The sequence below is a fragment of the Rhipicephalus sanguineus genome, chromosome 6 (genome assembly GCF_013339695.2).
Source record: "Rhipicephalus sanguineus isolate Rsan-2018 chromosome 6, BIME_Rsan_1.4, whole genome shotgun sequence".
Lineage (NCBI taxonomy): Eukaryota > Metazoa > Arthropoda > Arachnida > Ixodida > Ixodidae > Rhipicephalus > Rhipicephalus sanguineus.
Window position 1 is genome coordinate 87,968,738 of NC_051181.1, and position 15,644 is coordinate 87,984,381.

A 15,644-nucleotide genomic window follows, 5' to 3' on the forward strand; every position below is an offset into this window, starting at 1 on the left:
AGACCGGACAGGTCGTTACTGCCGATTCAAATTCTTAAGGTGTGTTCTGACCTCACCTCAGCGTAAACCACTCTTAAGGTGACCGTGAACCACCTCTCGTGCTTGGTGAAAAAACGTATCATGTGGAAACCAGACACTGCTATAAACAGCTCAGCAAAATCGTGCCGTCTTGCGCGACTAGTCTTGCGGAGCACGAAGTTGCCATTTTCACAGCGGTACCTTCGTCTCATGCAGAGGCCTGTGTTCACGCTCTTCGGAGCTGCCGGCACCTGCTTTTTGACGTCGATCAGCAGATAGTCTGCTATTGGCCAATGGCCGAGAGAAATCAAAAGCGGCGTATGGATAAGAGGCGCTTTTTGCCGAGGGGTGCCGAAACGTGCCGGCGCTGCGCTCAAGAGTCTGCTAACATTACAAGGTAGCTGCCTGCACGCAGAGGCATCGCAACGGAAGAGAAAAAGTGCTTGTGTTTCATCACGAGAACTGAAGGCAACGAACCGAAATGACGTAACTTCTTTCCCCCGTGCTTTCCCTCCCTGCGTAGCCTCAAGCGCGCTCGTCGGGACGAGAAAAGAGAGAAAGCGCTTCAAGCGTGTTACAACTCCCTTTAACTCAACTAGTTCTTGACAGATTGGAGAAAGTTTCGCGACAATCGACTGGTGAGGCAACGAATTGTCACACTGCGGTAATTCGATGATTACATAAAAAAGTGGTTCGGGGCCCCTCCAAAGTTTCATAAACACTTTTTGTGGCTACCAAGGCCTACAGCTTATAATTGGGAACAGGCCGATGTTAACAAAAAATGTGCATAAGACTGGGTTCTCCATGTGACTCTCGTTTTGAAAACTGAGTTATAGAGCTTCATTTGCATCCGACTTTTAGCTGTAGTTTAGCATTTATTTTCGACGTACGCTCGGCCACGTGCAGTTCCGACCATAAGAATGAACGGTCATATTGCTGCCTTCTATGATATCGGTTTTAGCAATGTGTAACATTTTGAAATTAGCAATCATGCATTTTACGCAGTGTAAATCGATAAAAATGATGGCATATAGAAACCGGCAATGGTAGATGGACGAAGTACGAAAACATTTATTATAGTTAGAGCGAAATGCATAGCAATTGATATAGTTTCGTTTAAATTTTTAGCGGAAAATTATTTGTGGTGGTTGCGCTTACCCTTGTTAAGGATCCCATATACAGGCAGAGGGTGCTGAAAGTGGTCGTCATTACACCTAAAATGAGGGCTGTGAAACGATATACGTTGAAAAAAGTACAAATCAGTAGATTAGTTCGCAAAAGAGCTATTTGTCTACTTGATATTTGCTCAGTATATTACAGCGTGCTGAAGCTAACAAATCTGCGAAAGCACAGCACGGTGACATGGTCGTATGTTTGAGGTACGAACAACGCTATATATATATCAATTTCTGACGGTTTTGCGTTTTGGTGCAGTACTTTCTGTTAACCGTAGATTGCAACAACAGCACGCAGCAATAAGTCAACAGACACCTATGGTAGGAATTCAAGGGCAAATGGAATTTTGAAGTTGTGAAAAATCCTTGTAATATGGGGTTCGCTGGAGACAACGTTTCGAGAAGCGGACTTTTCTTCTTCAAAGCTGCAAGTGAATTCTTAAAGAAGACAATTTCTCTAGTTGAAGCATTGGCTGCAGTGGCACCCCATGTTCCAAGGATTGTTTAAAACTTCAACAGACACTGATATCCCTTAAGAAGCATTTAAGCATATGAAACCATTCTTGATATTACCCATACAATAAAAACGAATGTAATGAGCACTACGATGATTGCGAACACACCCGAGCACTAAGAGCACTACGAATAAACCGTTGCGGTAGCTAAAGTAGTTAACACCTGGACACAGCATATGGCTAAACTCGGCGCGAAGATGGCATCGACAAACGGATAATAAATGTTGACATTCCAAATTGCACTCATGCAAATCGTCGTACCGTGAGGAGAGAAATGGCAAGGTATGCTCTCCCCAGTAATAGGGTAATCTAAGCACGTGCTTATGCGTATCTCACATGGCGCTTCAGCAACACGAGAGGCAGCGTTCGTAGCTTGAGCCGTGAATGCGCAAAGGCATTCCGCTGCGCGCTGGCGCTTTCTCGCTGCACGAAAGCACCCATTTGGGCGGGGGTGGTGGTGGTGAAAACATTATCAGCAGAATTTCTGCGGAGAAGCTCCGGGTATTCGGAGGTTCTTGGTTTGCGGTGGGGGGGGGGGGGCCCTCAGTCCAGGGCTCCGCTTGCAGCAGCCGCTCTACGGGCCCGGTCAGTCAGACTCATCTGATCTTCCATGTTCTCGCTGGCCAGCAGCTGTTCCCATCGCTCCGCTGTTGGATATTGTATTGGGGGTAAGGCTGTAATGGCCTGGCATGCGCACGTGACGTGGTACAGGGTAGCTCTTGCTGGGCACCATGGGCAGTTAGAAGAGTATGCAGTGGGATGCATTTTACTGAATGTGTGCAAATTCGGAAACATGCCGGTTTGAATTTGCCTCCAGCTGACCAATTCTTGTTTATTTATTGTTCGATGTGGTAGGGAGTAAGTTTGCCTGAGTCCTGTGTAATAGTTTAGGATGGCCGAGTAGTCGCAAGGGACGGGAACGGGTTGCTCGGAAGCGGAGTGCTCGGCTCCCTGTAGATTCGCCCGTCGACGGTGTCGCCTTTCTGTGGCGCTTATTGCAGTTTAGTCGGCGCCATCGCACTCGAAGCCGTAGACGGCGAAGAAACGCCGCTGGTGACGAGCCATGACAGTCTGACACGACGCGAAAGTCAAAGCCAATAACGGAGTCGTCACCGAATCGAATCGTCATGCACGCTGCGTTTTACCGACAGCCTCAGGACGGAGGAATAGGGTTCCTTGATGTGCGTGTTTGGGGCGCGTGCATCGAGGCACGTTAGCGTTGAGACTACAAAGTGATCTCTGTTGACTCTGATTAGTGTCATGACGCTTCACTTCACCATTCGTAGACGGCGACACCTCGCCTACTAACCGACAGCGCAGAGAGGGAGAAGGTGTGAAAGATATAAGGTGCGTTTGCAGAACTTCGTGCGTGTTCGTCGGTAGCTCAGTGGGTAGAGCGCCCGGCACCTATCGCCGCAAACCGAGCGGGAGTGCGTTCTATGCCTGCGTCATCTCCAAGAACGAATCTTTTTCTTTGTCATCTCTTCGTGCGCATTTTACCGACGCCATTTCCGCGACGGAAATGACGTCAGTGACAACTAGCTGGAATCCGGTATAAAGCTTTCATTTTAAAACGAGAAATTATAAACGTCTCGGAGACTTTGGGGATGAGACGCGTAAAATGCCCATGTGTGTGTGTGTGTGTGTGTGGTGTGTGTGTGTGTCTGTGTGATAGAGCGTGAGTGCATCGACAAGCAACGTGACGGTAGGGCTGAAGCCATCGCGAAGAAGGCGCACAACGACTAATTGCTGCCAGTTACAGCGATGAAATGGTACAACATTTTTTTTCACCCCCTAGGCTGATACAGAAGGTGGTAAGATATGAGAGAACGCCTCACAGCGCTAGCTTTCACGAGGATATTACGAACGACAGTGGCGTGCTTTCTTGTGATTGAAGCGACTGTCAATTTGTGGCGCGACGAGAGGCATAAGGCTTTCACAGGTTATGCAAGAAATCTTCACATCTTAGGCAAGAAGCCTTGACAGGTCAAGAAGTGCCGTCGTGGGCACGCCGGAAGCTGCAGTTTCTGCTGCCGGCGTAATGCTATAGGAGTCAGTTGTTCTCATAGGACGAAAATGTGCGGTGCTGCCATTTTTAGCCTAGCCATCGGCTACCTCCTTTGTGAGGCTACAGTACTCGGTACAGCACCCTTTGTAATGTTAGAACACCTAAAAGCGCTAAAGTTTTTCCTGCAATGCCACTACAACACGAACGTGTTGCAGTGTCGTTACTCCACCTAAATGTATCCGTCATACTCATATTTACATATAGTTTGTAATTCTCTACACCACTCTGAAAAAAAGCCCATGGTTTAGACTAAAACGACTGAATACAAAGCGCAGCCTGAAAGCTAAACAATCAGTCAATCAAGTACTTTTATTGGCCTTGTGTACCAATTCGTTGCTACAAATGCATAGCTTTGGAACTAGCTTACCTGTGCATCGTGTGATCCATACCACGTGTCGGTCAGCATTCTTGAAATGAAGAGATATGACATCGACATAGAGTATTGTCGCCTGAGAATTTATTGTAGAAGATATCGTGCTGGGAGATCACAAAAAGATTAACACATGCACAATACTTTAGTGCTTCAAGAAGTTACATTCGTGAAAGAAAAACATACAACAAAAGCTGGAAGAGTGGCATTTCTAGCGCCCGTTAAAAACTCTCTTGGGGCTACTAATGCAAGTACGCTAGCAAATGCCCACTACGCCGAAAACCATAATTTTTGTGAAGTTGGGGAGCACCCACTACGTCATTATTCGTCATTCTGCGGAGAAGCGAGGAACCGTCTTTAAGGCATTATGCGCACTTTGTTGATGCGACGGCTGATGATGAATAATTGTGGCTGAGCTCTTTGTAATGGGTTGGAAGCTTTAAACGGCCCACTAGTTCCGTAATTCGCATTGTGTGACGCCCAGTCGTTATTTCGCTCTTCTGCCACGTTATATAACAAACGTTAACGTGAGAAAAAGAGACAGAGGGGAAGAACTTTATTGAGACCCTGAGGAAATGAATCATGGGGGCGTTTCAGGCTCCTTGGCAACCAATAAAGTGCAGTTGGGAGGAACCCGTTACGCTGTAAATAATCATATATTTTGTGAAGGAGGGAAGTAGCCACTATGACATTTTTCGTCATTCTGCGGAGAACCATGGTACCCGCTAAACACATGTAAGGTATTATGTACACTTTGTTGGTGCTGCGGCTGATAACGATGAAGAATTATGGCAGAGCCCACTGTAATGGGTTGGAAGCATTCAACAACCCACTCGTTGCGCAATTCTCATTGTGTGACGCCTGGTTGTTATTTTACTTTTCTACCACGCTACATTAAATGTGTTAATGTGGTTCTTTCCTGACATGAAGCCTGTATAGGGTCTTTTTGAAAAGCAGTTTGTAGCGCCGGCATGGCTCTGAAGTAGAATACTGGGCTCCCACGCAGACGGCCCAAGTTTGAACCCCGTTAAAACCTGCATATTTTTTTTCTTATTTCGTTATTTGGCGCAATAGCGGTTACGGACACTGGCGGCGGCGGACAACTACGGTGCCAAAAACGGCCCTTGTTGGGATCTCATAACAGCTTTCGCTGTTAAACGGTGCAGATCTCGCGCTTATCAAACGCCCAGGCTGTAGTTTAGTAATAATTTACAAAAAACGTATTCAAGTGAGCTACGCTGGAAATCAGATCGCTAATATTTCTAGTAGCATACGCAGTCATCCCAGCTGCAAGTGTATGATTGGAAGTTAACCGCAAACGATATGAAAGCAAACACGACTTGCTACACCTCAGAACAGGGTAGGTGTAGTAATGGTGCATTTATTGTTAATTACATTCATATGTGCAATAAATATGCAGCGTTAGTATGAGTATGAGCGTAGTATAAGTATGATATAAGTATATATCAGCGTAATATAAGTATGAGCACTTTAACGCGATAGCGTTAAAGAACTCGTTGCGCAGAAATTTTGGTACGGCGTTGTTGGTTGTGAGCGAAAAATCATGAGCTTGTCCGTGACCGAAAAACTGGGAAAGATGGAAATAAAATACATAATAAAAAGTTCGGTTCAAGTAAGAATCAAACCCAGGCCGCGTGCGTGGCAAGCTGGTGCTCTACCACAAAGCCGCGCTATTGCTTGAAACTGCTTCGGAAGAAAACACTTTGTGAATGTTCTATAAGAGAAGGAGTTTCCTCAACGAATTTAATATTGCGTCGCAGAAGCAGGGAATTGCCCCAGACGCCAGAACATGTGAATTGCGCAACGAGTGGGTGTTTTTTTATGTCACTATGGCAGTGGCTAACTCTCTATTGCAGCCAGGTCAAGAAGTCCCAGAAGGAGCAAGTGCAGAATAAACCCCAGAGCGAGAAAGGGAATTTTCGCAGGACCGCTGCGATACCGTACTTTCACGACGTCTCCCATCGCCTGAAAAAGATTGGGGGCCGTGTAGGAGTGCAAGTAGTTTTTACGGCACACCGTAAGTTGTCGTCACTTTGCAACGTAAGAAAGGAAAAGGTGCGGGAACAAGTGCTTGCACAACTAAACACTGAAACAAGTTTGCGAATTGTGTCGAAAAAGCGGTGTACCAGATTCCTCTCACATGCGGAAAGAAATACGTAGGCCAAACGGGAAGGTGCCTAAATGAAAGGCTGCGGGAGCACAACAACAATGTGCATAAATCGGTGCAAGGACACCTAGGCTTGCATTGCCGAGATTGCGGATGCCAGCCGAAGTTCCGTGAAACCAAGGTTGTCGCTAGGCAAAATAATCAGATGACTCGGGAAATCGTTGAGGCGTCCGAGATTGTTCGCCTGGGGGATGACTGCGTCAGTATGGCATCTTTGGGACTAACGCAGAAGGAAATAACATATCTGAATATGTAATGCAGGGATATGCGATAGGTGCGTGATTCATCGGTATGAGTGTCTATCAGTATTGTAATATTATTTTTATATATATCTTCCTTTTTTTGTAAGTGTTTTCATTTTGTTTGTTGATTACTGTGGTGCGCGATTGTATAAAAGCATCATGTGTCCGTGCAATAAATTCAGTTGTAAGTTTGCGCTTATGTTCGTGTGGTTCAGTCTTCGTCCTCAAAGTGGTGCGCAATAACGTAACAATGAATATATACCAACTGGCCCAAGCAAGTACCCTTATGTGTTTTAAAGGCCCACCCATTACATAGCGCTCAGGCATATTTATTGATCATCAGCTACAAAAGCATCAACAAAGTGAGTCAGCTGCGTATATTCGCGTGTTGCCTTACGGACACATAGTGGGCCCTTCGTTCATTGGCAAAAGGAAGAATTATTGCGTAGTGGGCACTTAACAACTGTACTTGCAGTAGGCATTCCAGGATAGTTTGAATCGGCTAATGTTACGCGCACATTCGTACGTCTCCTTGCGGCGCGGTTGAGGCTTCCACCGAAAACCATAGGCAGGCTAGCAAATGATAAAGCGATGCGTAGGGGGCCCGGTTATACTATCACGTTCTACTCTTGAAGGCGAAGCTCACCCCCGTATTCTAGAACGTCCCTCAACCCAACGCTCCACCTTGACTCGAAAATGGCGATGGTAGCGCCGCTACTAAGAAGAAATGGTCCACTGCATATGAGCGATAACAGGCAGCAATTCTTGGAAATCGCAGCATCATTGTTAGTCGGGCGGTGGCGCTGTGATCAACTCGGTCGAGTGAAGGACGAACTTCAAGTCGAGGCTCGTTTGAGAATACGTGGGTCAATCGTCCTCCGATTTCTTAACGAGAGCAACGCGGCCTAGCGGAAACAATCGGCGTTAGTGGTAGGTTAGTAATACATGGACAAGCGTGATGATTCCGTTAATATATTATCGAGTGCCGGTAAAGTAGTGAGTGCCGGATGTCTGTAAGAACTACGAGCAAACGCGACGAAAATGCACGTCGTACAAGTTTAATCACATTTTCAAGCTTCTCCATCAACTTCACCTAACGGACCAGGCTGCATTGTTTGTCTTCGTCAATTGATTTTACTTTACCGCCGAACAATGCTGTAGTATCGATTATGAGAAGGTCAATTTTTGGGCGAAATTATACTTAATTTTTGTGGCGTGATGTGCGCAAATAAAGCCTGTCAATCTATAAACGCTTTTACGATGCCACAGGTAAGCATTCGTGAAGATGTTACTGCTTCCGCTTGCAGAAAGCACGTCATACCTTGTTGAGGCACAGACGACCCCAGCTAGAAATAGACCCAGAAAGCCGGGCACGTGCACCAAGTATGTGTTGACTATAGTAAGGCAGGATCTGTAATAGACGAAGTTTTAGAAAACTTCAGTAATTCTGGAGTCTACATTTGGGAAATCATCTTCATGAACATATATTCCCTATCACCTATAGACTCTTACCTACAGAGTAGAAGCCGAGTGTGAACTGCATAAACAAATCTTATTCCGGTTGTCTGTATGGTTTATCACAAGGCAGTATTTTGGGACCATGGTTATTCATCGACTATCTTAACGACATTGTAAATAATTTCAATGAGGCTAAATATATCACATACACCGATGATACCTGTATATTCTTTCAGGGCATGATATAACGAGCTTATAAGAACTTGTAACAAAACAAAGAAAACGCTAGAAAGTTGGTCAGCAGCAAATGCCGCATAGTATAATAACGAAACAAAACAAAGCAAAGCCTTTTATATTTCGACCTCAAACATATTAAGATATATTACTGAGTACTCGCAGAATGGAAATTGTGTGCCATTTCAAATGCCCCGGCGAAATGTTTTGCGAGAACATGGCTGGAATTATGTAACATATGACTCGTGAAAATTAGCTCGGGTGACAGTGGTAATAGGTCGGATTCGATATTTGCTTCATAAAAGCTAAGCTTCTGCTATGCCATTGACTTTTTAGCTCTCGTCTAAACTATCGCGAATCCGTATGGGGTACAACGACGGCTACTAATGTTAATAAAATACACATGGTTCAGCAAATGTGCAGTAGGCGCATACTGAATGCACATTTTGCGGCATGCATCCTGCCCTTATTTTGTAGTTGAGGAATCGTTAGGGGCACGGGTTATACACTTATATATTCAGCCGAAAATTCAGATTGGAAGCTTTTGTGAATATAAAAAATCTGCGCAGTCTAGCCAACGTACGAGTTAATAATTTGAATCACCCCCTCCCCCCCCCCCCCCCGGTCACGGAGAAAAATGGCGGGTAGATGTTGCTAGAATAAACTCCGGCCAACAGCGCTTGTCCTGCACACTTCCCATCTCACCTGAGTCACTATGACCTGATAAATTTTGACTTATTTGATTAATTTGACTTGACCTTAAAATCAATAGCAATTACGTTCAATTGCACAGATTGCTTTCAGTGTTAAAGCAAAACTCTCATATCTCATTGCTTTTTTCAATTGTATGTAGCTATTGGCAAGACGGTGATCTCAAGAATGTCTTTCTTATATGCAGTGTATTGCGTACGGTGCGAAAAATAAACTTGAAATGGTCTTCTGAATAAGAACCACCTACAAAGCGCTCTCTCCTCGTGTTCATCGTAGAATTCGCAACGTGATCCGGCTTCATTTTTAGTTCCTTTTGGCTTGGTTCATGCCTGCTGTCGACAATCTCTTCCTCTAATTCGTCCTCCTCACGAAGTGACTGGTACATAGCACCCCATTCTATCTTGTTCCGTCTATATTTGGTCTTAATCTTATGCGCAACATGTTTCATCAGTGAAAGTTACCAACTATCGTAACGCTGCGTCGTTTGGGAATACAAACGTCCGCAGGTTCTTGGTATCTCCTGTGCCACATGACTGATAATTTTTAGCTATGAACGATTACGCTTCACAGCCAACAGGCACTTATCAAGCAAATCCTAGACCTTTAAAGAAATATGGGCTGACAACTACATGCAACGCGACTAATGGTAAATTACGTTTATAAGGATTTCCACTTAAGGAATTTGATTAAGGAGAATGATAAATACAGAAAAGCCCCGCATTCTATATTTACTGAGCGTATTCTACGTACCATGAATTGATCACATGATGAGGAAAAATAGAGACGCCTAAAACACCGCAGGAAGAACGAAGAAGCACAGGGAAAGAGCGTCACTCGCAACTGAATTATTCTCAGAAGAAACGCAGAAAATATATACTGCCGCACTACACATGCGCACACCACACTGCATCAGCTAGCCACTACACATAAAAAAAGACGAGGTCAATAGAAAGGCATATCTAATCAAGCAACGACGAGCAAAATTGTAACTGAGACATGCGCAAGACCACTGATGTGTCACTTAGACACAATTCGCCTTTCTTCATCATCCAAAAAGCTTCCAATAATTCCCGGACCAGAGCATCTGAGCTTTCCGCAAGAACAGAAACGCTTGAAAACCTCGCCTCACAAGAACAGGAATGGCAATGTGCAGGGAAATGTGCAGCCGAATTATTTCGAAGTGACAGCTCATGTTCCCTAACTCTGACGTTCTAACACCGACCAGTTTGGCCGATGTAAGCCCGACCATAACTAAGTGGGATTTAATACACCACGCCCACCGAGCAATCCACATACTTCGGAGCGTGTTTTTTACCACATGTGGAGGCCCTCGGTGGTTTAGAAATATGTGGGCATAGGCTAGCGAACTTACGTGGCGCAGGAAAAACTACAGGCACATTGTACCTGTTAACCACGTTCTTAAGTTTGTGCGCTACTTCATGAACATAAGGTACATAAGCCATATGAACATAAGAACATAACATATGAACATAAGCCATAGGTCTTTTGACCATGGGCTGCCTGCTTTTCCTTGTGCCCTTCGAGTTTGATTTGTTCAAAGTTGAACACCGTGATTGAACTTCAACTCGTGATTTGTGTCACTTATATTATTTAGTGTTCTGCACAATAAACCTAGTTGGAAGTTAGCGCTTGTCTTCGTGTGCCTTTTGTCCTCGTCCTGAGTTCGGGCTATAACAACTGGCTGTAATTGAAATCGTAATAGATAGCGATGGCGAAAAGCCGCTAAGAAATGTTCTGCGAAAGCATACGCAATGCACTTTAGCAAACGGGACGCCGTCATTGGGATAACACGCAAAATTCTTTAGGTGGTATTTTGAGTAAAAGAAAATTAATTTTTCTTATCAATGCTCAACAGTTAGCAAATATCTCGTTCATCGCAAGCTGCACTTTATGGGCACAACTTCAGGACGCTGGAAATGAGAATTGTGGATCAGCGAGTGTTATATGCTACTTCTCATAATCACTTTATTAGGGCCCAGCAAAAGCAAGAAAATTATCCACTGCTTTGTATACTCGCTCTGACAGTGTGACTTAAACAATTATTAGAGCATAACAGGAAGCAGTAAACATGCATAAAAATGAATAGCGCAAAGTACAAATATTTAAAAACGGAGACTGTGTAGTCTTAGAAAAATAGCTCTAAGTCACAGACTTGCCGGCAGTTGCACATAAATCTCTAGTCGTCTTCAGAAATAGATAAGCGGCTTAAGATATTCATGTTACACTTTGAAGAAGGGCTTTATTGAAGGAATAATTTGGGAACTGTTTGGGGAGGGTGTTCTAGTCTAGGACCACACTTTGAAAACTGTATAAGAGCCATGTTCTGCGCGATCATAGCATTGGTAAATGCACGGTGGATCATTTTGTGTAGCGTGTTCACAGTATATATCGCACGAAGTGAGCTTGGGTTTAAGGTGTAAATAGAGCTCATTCGTTGTTGGACGGAAATCGTGACTGCAATGATGACTTTTAAATGCGAAGCATTTCCTTGCGAACTTCTGAGACTTTGAGCGTATCTATCTATCTATCTATCTATCTATCTATCTATCTATCTATCTATCTATCTATCTATCTATCTATCTATCTATCTATCTATCTATCTATCTATCTATCTATCTATCTATCTATCTATCTATCTATCTATCTATCTATCTATCTATCTATCTATCTATCTATCTATCTATCTATCTATCTATCTATCTATCTATCTATCTATCTATCTATCTATCTATCTATCCGCCTACGACTTTGTGCTCTCCTGGGCGTTTCGTTAATGGGACGTATACCAAGATTGGTATGGCACAAATTGACTGAATGTCGAATATATATCGTAGGTTATGACATGAAAATCGTGATTTGCATGTCATGAACGGCATGATTTACATGCCACGGCCTTGGTGCTCTTGCGGCCGTATCGTTAACTTGATATGTACCAAAATTGATATGGCGTGACAAGCTTGTCTGACAAACATAAGTGACAGGTCCTATCGTGCAAATCATGACACGCATGTCATGTGCAGAATGATTTACGTCACATGTTCTCAGGGCGCTCGCGGCCGTTTAATTATATGGATATATACCAAAGTTGGCACGACGAAGCATTTCTGTATGACGAACATAAATGGCAGGTGGTAACATGAAATCATGACATGCGTGTCATGTACGCTATGACATACATGCCCCGCTCATGGTGCACTTGAAGCCGTTTCGCTATCTGGAGATGTACCGAATTTGGTACTGCATGACGTGACTGTATGACCTCCATAAATCACATGTGGTGACATGGAAATCATGATGTGCTTGTGATGTAGAACACGATTTACATGCCACGCTCATGGTGCGCTCGCGGTCGTTTCGCTAGGTTGATAAGCACCAAAATTGGTATCACATGACGTGACTGTATAACGAATATAAATGACAGGCGGTAACATGAAAACCATAACATGCATGTCGTGTCGGGCATAACATATATGTCATGCTCATGGTGGGCTCGCGGCCGTTTCGCTAGCTTGATATACACCAAATTGGTATTGAATGACGTGGCTGTACGACGGACATAACTGACAGGGGGTAACATGACAATCATGACATGCATGTCGTCTAGGGCATGATTTACATACCATGCTCATGGTGCGCTCGCGGCTGTTTCGCTGGCTTGATAGAACGGTAATATTGCTATTGGATGACATGACGAATATAAATGAAAGGTCGTATAATGACAATCATGACATGCCTGTCATGATCTGCATGACATGGTGTCGGGGCGCTCGCGACCGTTTAATTATATTGATATATACCGAAACTGGTACGACGAAGCATATCAGGTATGGCGAAAATAAATGACAGGTAATAACATAAAGTCATGACATGCCTGTCGTACGCCATGACATACATGCCCAGCTCATGGTGTGCTTGCGGCCACTGCGCTATCTTGACATGTACAAAATTTGGTATTGCATGACGTGACTGTATGAACAACATAAATCACAGGTGGTAACATTATAGTCATGACATGCATGTCATGTAGAACATGATTTGCATGCCATGGTCATGGTGGACCCCGAAAGTAGTATTTGGTGACGGGACTGTATGACGAAAATCATTGGCAGGTGGCAACATGAAAATCATGGCATGCATGTCGTGTATGGCATGATTTATATGTCAAGCTTATGGTGCACTCGTGGTGGTTTCGCTAGATTGATATACACCAAAATTGGTAATACATGACGTCACTGTGTGACGGACATAAATGACAGGTAGTGACATGACAATCATGTCGTGCATGTCGTGTTGGGCATGATTTACATGCCACGCTCATCGGCTGCTCGCAGATGTTTTGATGGGTTGACATACATCAACATTGGTACCTGCGCGACTCGGCTGTATGTTGAACACAAATGACAGGTGGTAACAGGACAATCATGACATGCATTTCATGTACAGCATGATTCACATGCCGTGCAGATGGTGCGCTCGCGGCCGCTTCCCTAGCTTGATATACACCAAAACTGGTATTGCGTGACGCGACTTGTATGATGAACGCTAATGGCAGGTGGGCACATGACAATCATGACATGCATTTCATTTACAGCATGATGTACATGCCACGCTCATGGTGAGCTTACGGCCGTCTCCCTAGCTTTCTACGCTTTTCTTTCCTAGCTTTCTATGTTTGCCGGTTCTATGTTTTTCTGTTTACACCGCACAAACTACGGTTAGCTGCAACAACTTCGCTGTAAAATGTATCACGCGGAAAAAGGAAGCAACTTGACAAATTACGGGAGCACATGAACAGGTTGGCTATTTTGATAACTCAGTGCTCGCACCATCTGGCTGGGTTGTCATGCTCTTGACGCTGTGGCTTTGAATGCCTGCACCTATTAGAGGAACATCCTTCATTAGAGGAACATCGAAAGCACGCATGAGCATGCAGAAACCATGTTGTCATAAGAAATCGTCGGACAAATAGTGCCGGTAAAGCAAATCATTCGACATTGCTTGTTTTCGCTGCAATGACGAAAACAAGTCCTTTTGTCTGAACATTGTTTCCAGCGGCATTCCTTGTTCCACGATTTCTCATCACTTGCTCAATCTCCTCATTACATTTTGCCCTTGTTGGAGTTGTCACTAGTGATTATATTTTATTCACTAGATAGCTTCCCTTATAACAAACATTCTGGGTGCCTTCAAGCCTAATACGATAATGACAATCAGAAGAGCTCAGTACCCACTTGATCAATTGTCTTGACCACGCCTAGAAGGCCAGGGTCGCAGCCACGGAACCAAACTGTCAGCGATATTCCCATGCACAACGTCAGTAAATAAAGCAGCACCAGGAGAAGCATACCTGTGAACGAAGTTCTGCAGAGAAATTTAACTGCTTGAAAATTGAAGATGAAATACAAGGTGGAAGGATATTCAGTAGCGCTATATGGGAAGTTTAGAAACCTGTCAGTAATTCCTGAATCAGGTCAGATTCGTTATTATATTTTGGTGTGCTTTTATGGGCTTTTTCACATGGTTTAACGCTGCACTGTTGGAAAGAAACGATTGAAAGTAGTATATGCCCGCTTTATATTTTACTTGCGGGTTTCTTCGGTGCTCAGTCCGAAAAAACAACGATATCCTACATATTGCAGTTAATAAGTCAAGGTTAACTTAACCCAAAGAAATGTGTCTGTTTAAGAGGGACTCCACTATCATCATTAAACTGCTACGAAATTTTGTAATTAACCGTCCCATCTTCTGGAGGGACAATGAACACATCATTATGTCAGCGACTGGACTGAGCCTTCTCTCAGCGAACTGTCCTTAGTCCTTTCTTGCACTTACTGTGCGAAATTCTTGCTTTCAGAATTTTCTTAATTACTCACATTCTTAATGGGATGCCGTTGAACAGCTAATTTCGCAGACACTCTAGTGCTTGCGTCGGCGTCGCCAGTTGTGGGTCAAAAATCAGCGTTGTACGTGAGCGAAATTTGAGAGTGATGAAATAAATTAATAATAAAAAGGTCCCTTCGAGTGAAAATCGAACCCTCGTTTTCTGCGTCTTCTGCGTGGCAAGCAGATCTTCTGGTACACAGCCATGCTTTTTTTACCTTATTTCTGGTCTCTATCGGCATAAGGTGATAACGTTCATAAAATCAATCGTTATTGTGTGTATACCGTAGGTTGAGTGTTTCAAGGCGCATGTAACATGTCAAAGACAGAGCCACGCCATTCCCTTGAACTGCTTCCGGAAAGAACTCTACACGAATGTCATATAATGCGAGGAGTCTGCTTTGTTGCGTGGCAGAAGCGTGGAATCACGCCACTTGTGAAGACAAGTTTTAACGCGATAGCGTTAAAGAGCTCGTATCGCAGAAATTCCACCGTCGGCGTCGGCGCCGGCACCGTTGGTTGTGAGCGAAAAATCATCATCTTGTCCGTGACCGAAAAATCGAAAAAGCTGCAAATAAAATAAATAATAAAAATGTTGGGTTCGAGTGCCGTCTGCGTGGCAAGCAGGTGTTCTACCACACAGCCACGCCTCTGCTTGGAGCTGCACTGAAAGTAACTTTCATGCTTCCCAAAAATACGCGTCCTGTATACAGGTGTCACAGTACGAGATATAATATCGCAGTAATATTGCGTGGTACAAGCGT

The 15,644-nt window shown here is 44.1% G+C and overlaps 1 protein-coding gene across 1 annotated transcript in view; it reads right to left on the reverse strand.

Moving 5' to 3' along the window:
• Window positions 1-2,251: 2,251 nt before the first annotated feature.
• The window catches only part of LOC119397406 (sodium/iodide cotransporter-like), a 30,981-nt gene continuing 17,588 nt past the window's right edge, over window positions 2,252-15,644 (reverse strand). Inside the window, exon 4 of the mRNA XM_049416553.1 lies at window positions 2,252-2,355. Coding sequence (XP_049272510.1) covers window positions 2,252-2,355 — 104 coding nt within the window. The remainder of the gene's footprint in view (window positions 2,356-15,644) is intronic.